The 15,284-nt window shown below is 40.6% G+C and overlaps 1 protein-coding gene across 1 annotated transcript in view; it reads left to right on the plus strand.

Annotated features, from left to right (window-relative positions):
- Positions 1–1,482: 1,482 nt before the first annotated feature.
- The window catches only part of b4galnt3b (beta-1,4-N-acetyl-galactosaminyl transferase 3b), a 41,796-nt gene continuing 27,994 nt past the window's right edge, over positions 1,483–15,284 (plus strand). The window contains exons 1-3 of the mRNA XM_039016907.1: positions 1,483–1,621; positions 12,990–13,045; positions 13,181–13,252. Coding sequence (XP_038872835.1) covers positions 1,483–1,621; positions 12,990–13,045; positions 13,181–13,252 — 267 coding nt within the window. The remainder of the gene's footprint in view (positions 1,622–12,989; positions 13,046–13,180; positions 13,253–15,284) is intronic.

A 15,284-nucleotide genomic window follows, 5' to 3' on the forward strand; every position in this document is an offset into this window, starting at 1 on the left:
TAATGTATCACTAGCCACTTTAAACAATGCCGCTTTATATGTTTTCATACCCTACATTACTCATCTCATATGTATATACTGTACTCTATACCATCCATTGCATCTTGCCTATGCCGTCCGGCCATCACTCATTTATATATTTTTATGTACATATTCGTATTCATTCCTTTACACTTTTGTGTATAAGGTAGTTGTTGTGAAATTGTTAGGTTATATTACTTGTTAGCTATTACTGCATGGTCGGAACTAGAAGCACAAGCATTTCGCTACACTTGCATTAACACCTGCTAACCATGTGTATGTGACAAATACATTTGATTTGATTTTGTGTAGGCCTAATAACAATCGCAGAATATCATTACAATAAACGTAGGTGTTTGGATGAATGTGCGCGGGTTGCCTTAAGGAGCACCTTTTGAAAGACTGCTAGTTCAATCTTCTCGGCGTAACAGTTGGGATAAAGAGAAAAATTAGTACAGAGTACAATGCATCTCATCCCTGGATTATGTACATTTTCCAAGCTCCCCATTGCCTTAATCTACACAGTCATGCTGTCAGACCCTAGTGCAGCTGTAAGCAAGTGGTCGGATCTGCTGGCTACACTTGAATACAACACTTGCACTGGTCACTCACACCAGCATGCTGTTACATTAGCCAATTAGCATGTCATGTCAAGGTGACTTCCAGATGGTAACCAATACAAGTTATTTCTACCTCGCCCATCGAAATAAGCACTTTATTTTACAAGTTTTAACTAGCGCCATGCTATTGTTTCCAGTATAAATTAGCTAGCTGGGAATGGCTCAGGACAACTGACTAAACCTAATCCATTCGTCTCCACTCGACTCTCAGCTGCGCGACACACGTCATCAATTTGGGCACCAGGCGTGTCCGTATAGCCTCTCCCAGATTTCTACCTGATTTGACTTTTCGTAGCAGGTTAGAATAATTAGGTTAAGGTTAGGAAAATAGTTATGGTTACAAAATCTGCATCCATCTAGTCGTAACCTACTACCTGGGCTACTGGCTGCGATACGACGCGGGCGTGGCCACGTAACCCCACCCATAAATCTCTCTCTGAGCGGGTGCTTATGTGCTTGTTCTGTTTGTGTTTGCGCAGTGAAGCGAGGAGGTGACAGAAAACAGTGCGGGGTTGCTAGGATTTTTGTTTAGTTCGATATGTAGCTTAGTAGTAGTCAGCCAACCCAACAGCCAGTCTCGACTCGTTTAAACAGGGGTAAATTCAACATAGCGCTCGAGTCAAAGCAAACTCAAAGCCGGAGCCTGCCGGGTTATTTACGGGATGAAATAAGTCACCTCGCCACCATCGGGAGGTGGGAGTGTTGGGGTCGCCGGCGGTGTATCGCGAACGGAGTTGCGAGACTGACGGGCGGTCAGCCTGGTCCAACTTTGCCGAACGAACAAAGCCGCTAAATTCACTGACTGGGTCCCCGGGAACAAGCAGCAGGGAGATCAATCAACATGGTCAAGTCTTTCTTCCCGCTGAAGAAACTGAGACGGAGTGGGAAACATCTGCTGTTCTTAGTTCTGCTGATGTTGGGAGCTTTCGCTGTCTACCACGAGTTTGTTGCTACTAAGGCGTGGAGGAGCACCAAAAGCCGTGAGTAGGCTATCATGGATAGCTTTCCGAACTATTACTATGATGATCAACAAGTGTGTGTGTGTGTATACTGGTAGTTTTGTTCATTATCAACTGTATTGCCAAATGAGCTAACTTGATAGTTTTTCACCAAGTCTTGGGTATTTTATCAATGGTACATGCCATGGTGTTATTGAATGGTGGGCCTATTCTGCAAGGTGGAAAATAAATACATACTCTTCACTGTAGCTGAGTCAACTTTTTCAAATCCTGTGTTGTAAGGACTTCGAACTTCATAACTAACTTTAGAAAGATGTAAGGTGTGGCTGATGGGCTGCTGACATGAGAGATTTAGAGGACTGTCCCATACTCTGCAGGTGATCACACACACACTGCCTACACAACGAGACAACTCATCTGGGAGTTCCCTTTTCCCTTAGTTCTGAATGCTGATAAGTGTAGTGCAGTAAGAGTCAACCATTCAACATAACTACAACAACATGGCACACACCATGATGAAGCCTGTTGAAGTGGTTGAAACATCAATACTGGAAATATGACATGCAAACACAACCATACGAGTGTCCAGACACAGTATGTGGGTTGGGTCCTATGTGGGGCGTGTGTGTACATGTTGGTCTTTGTTGAGTGGCTTTTCTTTTCCATTTGCCCTTGTACCTGCTATCACTAGTACACACACTTGTTTGTTGCAGTGGTAGCCTCATACCTGGGGCTAGAGGGGGCAGAGTTTTGGAACCCTGCTGTCAATACACACAAACACACACACACCTGTAAAGATGGCCCTCCTAACCCCATCCCTCACACACCCTCAAACACACTCCTTCCCGTTCAAGAGGCGTGTGTGCATTTGTAAAGGAGAGAAAATGAACAATACACCTTCTGGACACACACACAGTTGAAGTCGGAAGTTTACCTTAGCCAAATACATTTAAACTCAGTTCACAGCCCCTGACTTTTAATCCTAGTAAAAATGCCCTGTCTTAGGTCAGTTAGGATCACCACTTTATTTTAAGAATCTAAAATGTCAGAATAATAGCAGAGAGAATGATTTATTTCAGCTTTTATTTCTTTCATCACATTCCCAGTGGGTCAGAAGTTTACATACACTCAATTAGTATCTGGTAGCATTGCCTATAAATTGCTTAACTTGGGTCAAACGTTTTGGGTAGCCTTCCACAAGCTTCCCCCAATAAGTTGGGTGCATTTTGGCCCATTCCTCCTGACAGAGCTGGTGTAACTGAGTCAGGTTTGTAAGGCTTCCTTGCTCACACACATGCTTTTTCAGTTCTGCCCACAACATTTCTATAGGATTCAGGCCACGGCTTTGTGATGGCCACTCCAATACCTTGACTTTGTTGTCCTTAAGCCATTTTGCCACAACTTTGGAAGTAAGCTTGGGGTCATTGTCCATTTGGAAGACCCATTTGCGACCAAGCTTTAACTTCCTGACTGATGTCTTGAGATTTTGCTTCAATATATCCACATAATTTCCCTCCTCATGATGCCATTTATTTTGTGAAGTGCACCAGGCCCTCCTGCAGAAAAGCACTCCCACAACATGATGCTGCCACCCCCGTACTTCACGGTTGGGATGGTTAACTTTGGCTTGCAAGCCTCCCCCTTTTTTCCCTCAACATAATGGTCATTATGACCAAACAGTTCTATTTTTGTTTCATCAGACCAGAGGACATTTCTTCAAAAAGTATTATCTTTGTCCCCATGTGCAGTTGCAAACCATAGTCTGGCTTTTTTTATGGCAGTTTTGGAGCAGTGGTTTCTTCCTTGCTGAGGGGCCTTTCAGATTATGTTGATATAGGACTCGTTTTACTGTGGATATAGATACTTTTATACCTGTTTCCTCCAGCATCTTCACAAGGTCCTTTGCTGTTGTTCTGGGATTGGTGCGAAAAGTGCAAATCAAAGTAAGTTCATCTCTAGGAGACAGAACACATCTCCTTCCTGAGCGGTATGACGGCTGCGTGGTCCCATGGTGTTTATACTTGCGTACTATTGTTGGTACAAATGAACGTGGTACCTTCAGGCGTTTGGAAATTGCTCCTAAGGATGAACCAGACTTGTGGAGGTCTTGGCTGATTTCTTTTGATTTTCCCATGATGTCAAGCAACTAGGCACTGAGTTTGAAGGTAGGCCTTGAAATACATCCACAGGTACACCTCCAATTGACTCAAATGATGTCAATTAGCCTATCAGAAGCTTCTAAAGCCATGACATAATTTTCTGGAATTTTCCAAGCTTTTTAAAGGCACAGTCAACTTGGTGTATGTAATCTTCTGACCCACTGGAATTGTGATACAGTGAAATAATCTGTCTGTAAACAATTGTTGGAAAAATTACAAAATAGATGTCCTAACCGACTTGCCAAAACTATAGTTTGTTAACAAGAAATTTGTGGAGTGGTTGAAAAATGAGTTTTAATGACACAACCTAAGTGTATGTAAACTTCTGACTTCAACTGTATCTTCATCACTAAGAGACAGGGATACGCCAAGCCTCATGAAGGAGCTGCCTTAGAAGGTACACAGTGCATTCCTAGCCTCCTCACAATAGGGAGTGAGGACATCACCCTCTGTGTGTGTGTGTATAGTGATGGGACAAATGTTGTGTATCGGATGTTGCTCTGTGCCCATACACCTAGGGAGAGGAGAGCGAGAGATACATAAAATGAGGGGGATAGAATCTCTTATATTTTGAGTTAAAAATGTGATTTTTCTGTCCAACTAATACTCTAAAATTACCCTGTGTCCACTCTACACCTACCCCATTCATAGACACTAGCTGCTTTAGCGCCTATTGATGATAGTATCATCTGACCGGGGAGTTTTGTGAAGAGCCCTGATGCTTTCTCTATACATTAACATGCATCGTCTACGTTACTTTTGTTTCTAAAAAAATACAGCATCTTTTCATATCAGCAATAAATGAAGGTTAAATTACTATACACCTTTTATGGCTGTGTGGGAACACTAACACTATATCTCCATGTTACATCTCTTGTTTACGGAAGACATAGACAGCCACCTGTGCTATTTAGCTATATAACGTGCTCCGGACACCTGTGTAAGCCATAACTGGGGAGGAAGTGTAGTTAATCCACTTGAGGCACACAGCTTGTGGATCAGTGCAAAACTTCTACAGTAATTGTCTTTTTTATTTGATGGATTCTTTCTCACTGATATAAAAGATAAGGGGCGTATCTGCAAATGTTTCGAAAACCGGTTTGAACAATGATTATAGACTTTTCTAAATGTTAAAACACAGTGTGGGAATTGTAGTTCACATGGAGCCAAATGTGGGCGACTAACTGCTGAAACCCCTACATATGGAGTAGGGTTTTCGAGAGCTATTCTCCACTCTGGTGATAATGACAGACTTCCAGAGCACCAGTACTTAAAGTTCTCTCTCCCTACCTCAACCTCCGCTACACCCACATGTTAACCCCATAGCATTGCCTATAAATACACACAGGGTAGCCTCATTTTGTGTGTTTTTATTTTTTGGGGGCGTGCCTGGTTTGTGTTTCAGAGTCCAGAAGGCTGGTGTTCATTCCCAGACCTGATTCCTAGGCTTGAGCTCACTGGGCTAACATGGTCTTGACTCAAGCAGACAACCCTTATTGGAACATGCGCAGTAGAGGGTTGTATTTGGAAGAGAGGAGTGTGTGCTTACCATTTACACTCATACCTGTATAAGGGTTGATAAATGCAGATTTGGACTCTAAGTGCCTAAATTGGAACCTAATGGCTGTACAGTAACATGCTATACATTACCTCAAAGCTCTGCACTTCACAGCATTGTTAGAGTTTTGACTGACCGCCATTCTGAACTTGAGCTTGTCGCGCAACAATGAGTTGGTTCAATTCATCCCGGTAATTGTTCAACTTTTGCAAATTTGTTGTCTAAGTGAGGGAAATGCTGTACATTTAACATGACTCGATGTACACTCAAACAAAATATAGAGCTTTGACATGTAAAGTGTTGGTCCCATGTTTCATGAGCTGGTCAGAGCCACCCATGGACCCCCCCCCACACACACACCTACATCCTGATATTACCAGGTTCTGACTACTAGATGGTGCTGTTCCTGCTATTAAGTAAATAATAAATGTTTCCTTACCTTGTCCATCAACTGCTTACAGGGTATGACAGCCACCCATGCTTTGGTTTTGTTTACCTGGCCACTGTTTCAGATGGTACATTTTTAGCATTTGTGGCACAAATCCAATGCAAGTCAGTGGTACCTAATATTAGCACTTTCACGCTTCATATCCAAATCATCTATAAATAACGTCATTGAGTTGTACACTTACATAAAAAAAATAAAACATTTTTATACTTCAGGATGACTTGAACATGAAGTGTGAAAATGCTGATATTGGTACCATTAACTTGCATTGGATTTGTGCCACAAAGTCAGCATTTGAAACCAGGGGTTGGATCCAGTTCAGGGAACCGAAAACTGTAAAAATGGCTACATTTTTCAAGGAACGGAATCCCAACCTGGAATGAAAGTGATCTATACTGTTCTGGAACATAACTGTTATTTTGAAATCACGGGAACTGCTTAATACCGTTATTTTACATACAGGGTAATTTTTATCTTTTCAATCACACAAAAAAATGCAACATAACCAATTCAAGGTCCTCACTCTGTCAATCAATCTTTTTCCAATCTCTTTCTGCTAGCTGAAAATCTTTTGTGTGTAAACTACCTGCCCCTCCCCCTCTGATGCATAGGCTACTGTAGCCTACTGATGTTACAAGCGTGATTCAGAAATTGGGGAGAGATTTTTAATTACAGAAGAATGGATTAACCTTTTCAATGCTATTTAAGGATGAAATAGTTTGAACGTTTCATACTGGATTCATTACCTACATAAATGCAAGATGTTTTTCTATTTTAATCTGGTGCTGCTCTGCATACACCAGCTTGTCCAACCTTAAGCCAACTCTAAGTAGTTCAAAGACATTCAAAGTTCCTTAACCTCTACTTCATCACCCTCCGGGATCCTCATCAAAAAAGCTGACTAGCATAGCCTAGCCTAACGGGACAGGGATATCATATAATATAATTTTCATGAAATCACAAGTCCAATACAGCAAATGAAAGATAAACATCTTGTGAATCCAGCCATCATTTCCGATTTTTAAAATGTTTTACTGCGAAAACACTATGTATTTCTATTAGCTAACCACAATAGCCAAACACACAACCACATATTTTCACCATGTTTCCACCGCATAGGTAACTTAAACAAAACCGACAAAATAGAGAAAATTAATCACTAACCTTGAACAACTTCATCAGATGACAGTCTTATAACATGTTATACAATACATTTGTTTTGTTCGAAAATGTGCATATTTGAGGTATAAATCATAGTTTTACATTGCAGTCACCATCAAAAATAGCACCAAAGCAGCCAGAATAATTAGAGAGCAACGTGAAATACATAAATACTCATCATAAAACATTTATGAAAAATACATGGTGTACAGCAAATGAAAGATAAACATCTTGTGAATCCAGCCAATATTTCTGATTTTTAAAGTGTTTTACAGCAAACACAATATAGAATTATATTAGCTTACCACAATAGCCAAACACACAGGCATTTATTCACCGCAAAGGTAGCTTTCGCAAAAACCAGCAATAGATATAAAATTAATCACTAACCTTTGGACAACTTCATCAGATGAGTCTTATAACATCATGTTATACAATACATTTATGTTTTGTTCGAAAATGTGCATATTTAGAGCTGCAAATCGTGGTTATACATTGTGAATACGTAGCAACATTTTCCCAGAATGTCCGGAGATATTTTGGACACTCACCTAATCTGACCAAAGAACTCATCATAAACTTTACATAAAAATACTTGTTGTATGGCAAATGAAAGATACACTGGTTCTTAATGCAACCGCTGTGTTAGATTTAAAAAAATAACTTTACCACAACATACAGCTTGGGTTATTGTGAGACAGCGCTCACCAACACGGCGGAGAATAGGCATCAACATATTACACAGAAATACGAAATAACATCATAAATGTTTTCTTACTTTTGCTGAGCTTCCATCAGAGTGTTGTACAAGGAGTCCTATTTCCAGAATAAATCGTTGTTTGGTTTTAGAATGTCCATTTCTTCTGTCGAATTAGCAACATTGGCTAGCATTGTGGCGCGAACATTCCCATCCTCTCTTGGCGCAAAGAACGGAAAATTCCAAAAGTCCCAATAAACGTTGAATAAACTGATAAAACTCGGTTGAAAACCTACTTTATGATGTTTTTCTCATATGTATCAAATAAAATCAGAGCCGGAGATATTCGCCGTGTATACCGAACGCTTTTCAGAAGACAATGTCGAGCTCCCCCGCGCGCCGTCGAAGACAAAGAAAATACCGGACCTGTCACTCCAAAAGCTCTTATTCGGCCTCAGATCAAGCTAGACACCCCATTCCACCTTCTACTGCCTGTTGACATCTAGTGGAAGGCGTATGAAGTGCATACAGATCCATAAATAAAAGCCAGTTGAATAGGCAGGCCCTGACACAGAGCCTCGGTTTCAGATTTTTCACTTCCTGTATGGAAGTTTGCTGCCAAATGAGTTCTGTTTTACTCACAGATATAATTCAAACAGTTTTAGAAACTTGAGAGTTTTCTATCCAATAGTAATAATAATAATATGCATATTGTATGATCTAGAACAGAGTACGAGGCCGTTTCATTTGGGCACGATTTTTTCCAAAGTGACAACAGCGCCCCCTATTGACAATAATTAATAGAAGCCACTCCCCCGTAGGTATATTTCTGTCGGCCGAATTCAGATAATGCATGTCATCACAACATGCCCAGAGCTTCAAGCCAGCCGTCCTCCTCCATTTTCGCTTTCTCCCCACCTGCAAAATTTCAGTTGCATTTTGCGCCCTACACTTGTCTGTCCAATGCATGTAAACAATAGCTTGTAAGCTGCTCTATCCTCACTGATTGGTGAAGTAATTTGAAGTCGAGCTAAATGTTAACGTTTGATTTCAGAGGTTTAAAAGGGAACGATATACACTGAGTGTGCAAAACATTACATGCTCTTTCAATGACAGGCTGACCAGGTGATTTCAGTTGAAGGCTATGATCCCTTACTGATGTCGCTTGTTAAATCCACTTCGATCAGTGTAGATGAAGGCGAGGAGACAGGTTAAAGAAGGATTTTTAAGCCATGAGACAATTGAGAAATGGATTGTGTATGTATGCAATTCAGAGGGTAAGACAAAATATTTAAGTGCCTTTGAACGTGCTGTGGTAGTAGGTGCCAGGCGCACCAGTTTGAGCATGTTAAGAGCTGCAACGCTGCTGGGTATTTTATGCTCAACAGTTTCCCGTGTGTATCGAGTGGTCCACCACCCAAAGGACATCTAGCCAACATGATACAACTGTGGGAAGCATTGTAGTTAACATGGGCCAGCATCCTTGTGGAATGCTTTCGACACCTAGTAGAGTCCATTTTCTGACAAATTGAGGCTGTTCTGAGGGAAAAAGGGGGTGTGCAACTAAATCTTAGGAAGGTATCCTTAATGTTTTGTTCACTCAGTGTAAAACGTTAATTTTTTGGGGTTAGATCTGGGTCAGAACCCCTGTTTGAAACGGTGGCCAACAAAACCAAATCATGGGTTGCTGTCATACCTTGTCCATAGACTGCTTACAGGCTGATGAAACCAATAATGTAATTTTGTTGACTATCCCGAGTGGCGCAGCTAAGGCACTACATCTCAGTGAAATAGGCGTCACTACAGTCCCTGGTTCAAATCCAGGCTGTATCACATCCGGCCGTGATTGGGTCCCATATGGTGGCGCACAATTGGCCCAGCGTAGTCTGTGTTTGGCCGGGATAGGCCGTCAATGTAAATAATAATACATTTTTTAATTGAGGGGGTGGCGAATATTCAAACTTGTTTAACCTAATAGAAGGAACACCACCATCTAGTGGTGAACCTTTTTAATAAGAGGATGTAGGATGGGACATAAGCCCATCCTACATAAACTACCGAAATTACTTATTTCTGAACAGGGGAAGCAAAAACATCACCACATTCACTGGAAATACATTACATAGGATGAATTAACAATATCCCCCGAGCCGCATCTCCATACTACTTGTCGGACACAGAGAACTGATACTACACTGAACAAAAAACATGTAAAATGTTGGTCCCATGTTTCATGAGCTGAAATAAGATCCCAGAAATGTTCATAGAAATGCGCTACCACTAGAGTGAGAGCACCGCCAGCATTCAAAAGTGACCAAAACATCAGCTAGGAAGCATAGGAACTGAGAAGTGGTCTGTGGTCACCACCTGCAGAACCACTCCTTTATTGGGGGTGTCTTGCTAATTGCCTATAATTTCCACCTGTTGTCTATTCCATTTGCACAACAGCATGTGAAATTTATTGTCAATCAGTGTTGCTTCCTAAGTGGACAGTTTGATTTCACAGAAGTGTGATTGACTTGGAGTTACATTGTGTTATTTAAGTGTTCCCTTTATTTTTTTGAGCAGTGTATAATCGTGTAACTGACGATTATGGATGAAGACAGTCATGAAAATAAAGTAACCGTAAAATATCTACTGTATGTATAAATATATATTTTTAGCTTTATGAACTTCATTTTCAAATTGACTAACTTAACCCAAGAGCAGTAAAGGTAAGCCTGGTTCACATCTAACAGCTGATAAAAGGAGCGATGAGAGGAGAAAAAAAATAGTATTTAAAAATAATAATTTTACGTTGTGTAACAAACTGCTGACTGAAGGGCTGCAGCGGCGTTGACATGAATTTGAGCCTATTTCCGTGGTAACATTGACTCTTTACAAAGTGATGGAACTTTGCTGGTCCTTGTTTGCTACAAAACCTTGCTAAAACAAGTATCATGAAATGCATGCACCCAATCAGACTTGTTGGAGTGCTGATGACATCGCCCACTGTATGTATGCGCTTTCAGTAGCCTGATTTGCTTCCAGACTGAGGAGAAATCCACACACAAAGCATCCCTGACCACCCCCTGAAGTGGTCACCCAGAACGGACACAATTACACCAGAAATTGACTTGTGCGCCTAGACCTGTCTTTTCAATGCAGTCTTCGTATTCTGATAGCAGAAGTCGCATGTAAGTGTCTAGTCAAATCAAATTGTATTTGTCACATGCACATGGTTAGCAGATGTTAATGCGAGTGTAGCGAAATGCTTGTGCTTCTAGTTCCGACAATGCAGTAGTAACCAACGAGTAATCTAACTAACAATTCCACAACTACTACCTTATACACACAAGTGTAAAGGGATAAAGAATATGTACATAAAGATGTATGCATGAGTGATGGTACAGAACGGCATAGGCAAGATGCAGTAGATGGTATCGAGTACAGTATATACATATGAGATGAGTAATGTAGGGTATGTAAACATAACAGTGGCATAGTTTAAAGTGGCTAGTGATACATATATTACATAAAGATGGTCTAGACACGACCACAGACAGTCGGGAGTGGAAGAGAGGAGAAAGTGTGCAACAAAAAATATGTAAATCCTTTTTGTGATTAAGTGACCCTAAAATACATGACCATCAAAGCCCTGGTGTGTGTGTTGGGGGGGTTCAGATTCATGTGCATGTGTCATTTCCTTTTTTATGACCAGCTGATTGTGTGATAACAGATGATTTAACCATAGCCCCTCTAGTAATTTAATAGGATCTCTGTTATAATCCCTAACAGTTCCATAATGGGGCAGTAGGTAGCCTAGGGGTTAGAGCGTTGGGCCAGTAACTGAAAGGTTGCTGGTTTGATTACGTGAACCGACAAGGTGAAAAATATGTCTGTGCACTTGAGCAAGGCACTTGCCCCTGTGGCAAATTAGGGTTGCTGTACTAAATGATAGCCGTCTGGGAGAAATCCAAACCAGTCTGGAATGAATGACAGTTGAGGCATAGGTGATGCGTTTCCTGCTTTTAATTATGCAGGAAAATAGAAAGCATGTGATGTATCAGAAATTGTGTAATGGAATTATAGTCAACCTAAAATATTGTCATATAATTATAATAGTTTTACGGGTTTTGTACCAATTTTCTGTATAAATAGTCTCAACTATATGTAAACAGACCATAAATGTCTCAGATGTTGTTTTCTAGGAAGCTGTGAATGCTATTATGATATAATATCAGTACTTGTTGCATTTACAACTAGTCTAAATCCTATCAACTGATTTCAGCCAGTTTGAATGGAATATTGGCAGTTATTTTGAAAAAATGTATGGAATCATTCCTCTAAAACTGGCTAGCTAACACATGTACAGTGCATTCGGAAAGTATTCTGACCCTTTGACTTTTTCCACATTTTGTAACTTTTTGGATTTAATCTTGGTCTGATGAAACCAAGATTGAACTCTTTGGCCTGAATGCCAAGCGTCACGTCTGGAGGAAACCCTGCACCATCCCTACGGTGAAGCATGGTGGTGGCAGCATCATGCTGTGGGGATGTTTTTCAGCAGCAGAGACTGGGAGATTAGTCAGGATCGAGGCAAAGATGAACGGAGCAAAGTACAGAGGGATCCTTGATGAAGTCCTGAACACTCTGGAGCAGGTTCTCCGACTGGGGCAACGGTTCATCTTCCAACAGGACAATGACCCTAAGCACACAGCCAAGACAACTCAGGAGTGAATTCAGAACAAGTCTCTGAATGTCCCAATCGAAAATCTCTGGAGAGACCTGAAAATAGCAGTGCAGCGACACTCCCCATCCAACCTGACAGTGCTTGAAAGGATCTGCAGAGAAGAATGGGAGAAACACTCCAAATACAGGTGTGCCAAGCTTGTAGCGTCATACCCAAGAAGACTCGAGGCTGTAATCGCTGCCGGAGGTGCTTCAACAAAGTACTGAGTAAAGGGTCTGAATACTTATGTAAATATATATTTCCGTTTTTGATTCTTAATGCATTTGCTAAAATTTCGAAAAGTTTTTGCTTTGTCGTGAGGTACTGTGTGAAGATAACAAAAAAAATATATATTTTAGAATAAGGCTGTAACGTAACAATGTGGAACAAGTCAAGGTCTGAATACTTTCCGAATGCACTGAACAGTGTAGATCAATTCTTCAGTCATTGTTTTACACAATCTTATCACAGCACTTGCAAACCATAGTTGACCAACTCCCTGAACAACATGACTGACCATTTGACCATCATAAGAATATTCATGTCCATTCTCGTATTCTAATTCTTAATTCTATGGGTTAAACATTTAACTAGACCCTAGAATTGTGTGTGTCCCTCGTCTTTCTAAAATCTATTCCCTCCTCTCTCTGTGCAGGTTTCAGTCTTGCCAGTGAGGATAGCCTCGGGAGAATACCTACCCAAGAGAGATTGGTAAGGATGGGGGGAGAGAGGGATAGTATGAAGAGGTTTTAAGAGAGTGTGGGAGACAGGTGTGTATGGGAAAGAATTTGTCACATACCAGTTATCACAAAATATAATTAGTTGCCTCATCTGTGTGTTTTCCAGTTTGGAGGTGATGCGAGTGAGGATTCAGAAGCCTGGCGTTCCAGCTACACCCCACAGCCCTGGAGGCCAGAGGTACGCTTTCTTATTCACCTCACAGGAATCATTCACAACCTGCCTAGGCTTGCTCACTCCTCCCCTTGTGTAAGTGTGTGTATTTAGGCCCTAGTGTATAGTAGTAATCAGTGTTTGAGCAGAATCTAAGTAGGAGTCATCATGTTTCTATTATATCATGGTGTGCTAAGTTGGTAGAATCTTATATAAAAGGATTCACCACTTTAATGTAATGGCAAAATGTAGATTTACGCCTAAATAGACATACCCTAAAGTAACTGCTATTCATGTGTAATACATTGATTCTGACATGCCAAAACTTGGTATATTTGGAAAGAAGACATCTGAGGAAGTCTTCAGAATACACAAAATAGCTGTTTTAATTATATTTTTTTCCATTTTATTTAGAAAGTAATCTTTCATTGACAAGCTATACGTGAATTATTGATGCCCAGAGCTGGAAACGCATCAGATGGCTTCCACAACATGTGAACAATTTCAGCAAAAAAATGGTATTGATAGACCTAACAACTAGAAATGGGCAGATCTTTTCGGAACTGGTGTCAGGTGTGGTCACGGGACATTTCCAAGTGTCACTAAACTTCTCCAAAGTGGCATATGTCTGTAAATTAGATAATCCAGTGCTATTACATATTTGCAATCGCTTAATGCTATTGTTTTCAGTCTCAAACACAATTTATAGCATATCAAGCTCACTCAAACATTGGTGGTGTTATGGTTGTATCCAGGGTACGTTCAAGTGTCCTTTCAACCTCTCAAGTGTCCGAATGTGGTAATTCCACTGTTTTAGCAAACTGGATGTGCCTAAAAGTTATTGTTCACTTTAAAAACTGGCTACAACACCAACCTCTCTCAAACATTGTGGTGGTGTCGGGACATACAGGGGATATTCAGTATTTTTAAAGTAATTTTTAATAAAACCTCTCAAGTGCCTGAACGTTTAGCCTAGGCATAGCCAATGTATTGGTCCCACATACAAAAACAATATATATACACTACCATTTAAAAGTTTAGGGTCACTTAGAAATGTCCTTGTTTTTGAAAAAAAAGCAAAAAAAAAAAAAGAAAAGTCCAGTAAAATAACATCAAATTGATCAGAAATACAGTGTAGACATTGTAAATGACTATTGTAGCTGGACATGGCTGATAATTTATTTTAATTTTATTTTAATTAAATAAATGGAATATCTACATAGGTGTACAGAGGCCCATTATCAGCCATCATCACTCCTGTGTTCCAATGGCACGTTGTGTTAGCTAATCCAAGTTTATCATTTAAAAAGGCTAATTGATCATTAGAGAACCCTTTTGCAATTATGTTAGCACAGCTGAAAACTGTTGTTCTGATTAAAGCAGCAATAAAACTGGCCTTCTTTAGACTAGTTGAGTATCTGGAGCATCAGCATTTGTGTGTTCGATTACAGGCTCAAAATGGCCAGACACAAAGACCTTCCTTCTGAAACTCGTCAGTCTATTCTTGTTCTGAGAAATGAAGGCTATTCCATGCGAGAAATTTCCAAGAAACTGAAGATCTCATACAACACTGTGTACTACTCCCTTCACAGAACAGCACAAACTGTCTCTAACCAGAATAGAAAGAGTGGGAGGCCCCGGTACACAACTGAGCAAGAGGACAAGTACATTAGAGTGTCTAGTTTGAGAAACAGACGCCTCACAAGTCCCCAACTGGCAGCTTCATTAAATAGTACCCACAAAACACCAGTCTCCATGTCAACAGTAGCAACAGGTAGCCAAGTGGTTAGAGCGTTGGACTAGCAACCGAAAGGTTGCAAGATCGAATCCCCGAGCTGACAAGGTAAAAATCTGCCGTTCTGCCCCTGAACAAGGCGGTTAACCCACTGTTCCAAGGCCGTCATTGAAAATAAGAATTTGTAATTAACTTCTTATGGCTGGGGGCAGTATTGAGTAGCTTGAATGAATAAGGTGCCCAGAGTAAACTGCCTGCTACTCAGTCCCAGAAGCTAAGATATGCATATTATTAGTAGATTCGGATAGAAAAAACTCTGAAGTT

The sequence above is a fragment of the Salvelinus namaycush genome, chromosome 21 (genome assembly GCF_016432855.1).
Source record: "Salvelinus namaycush isolate Seneca chromosome 21, SaNama_1.0, whole genome shotgun sequence".
NCBI lineage: Eukaryota > Metazoa > Chordata > Actinopteri > Salmoniformes > Salmonidae > Salvelinus > Salvelinus namaycush.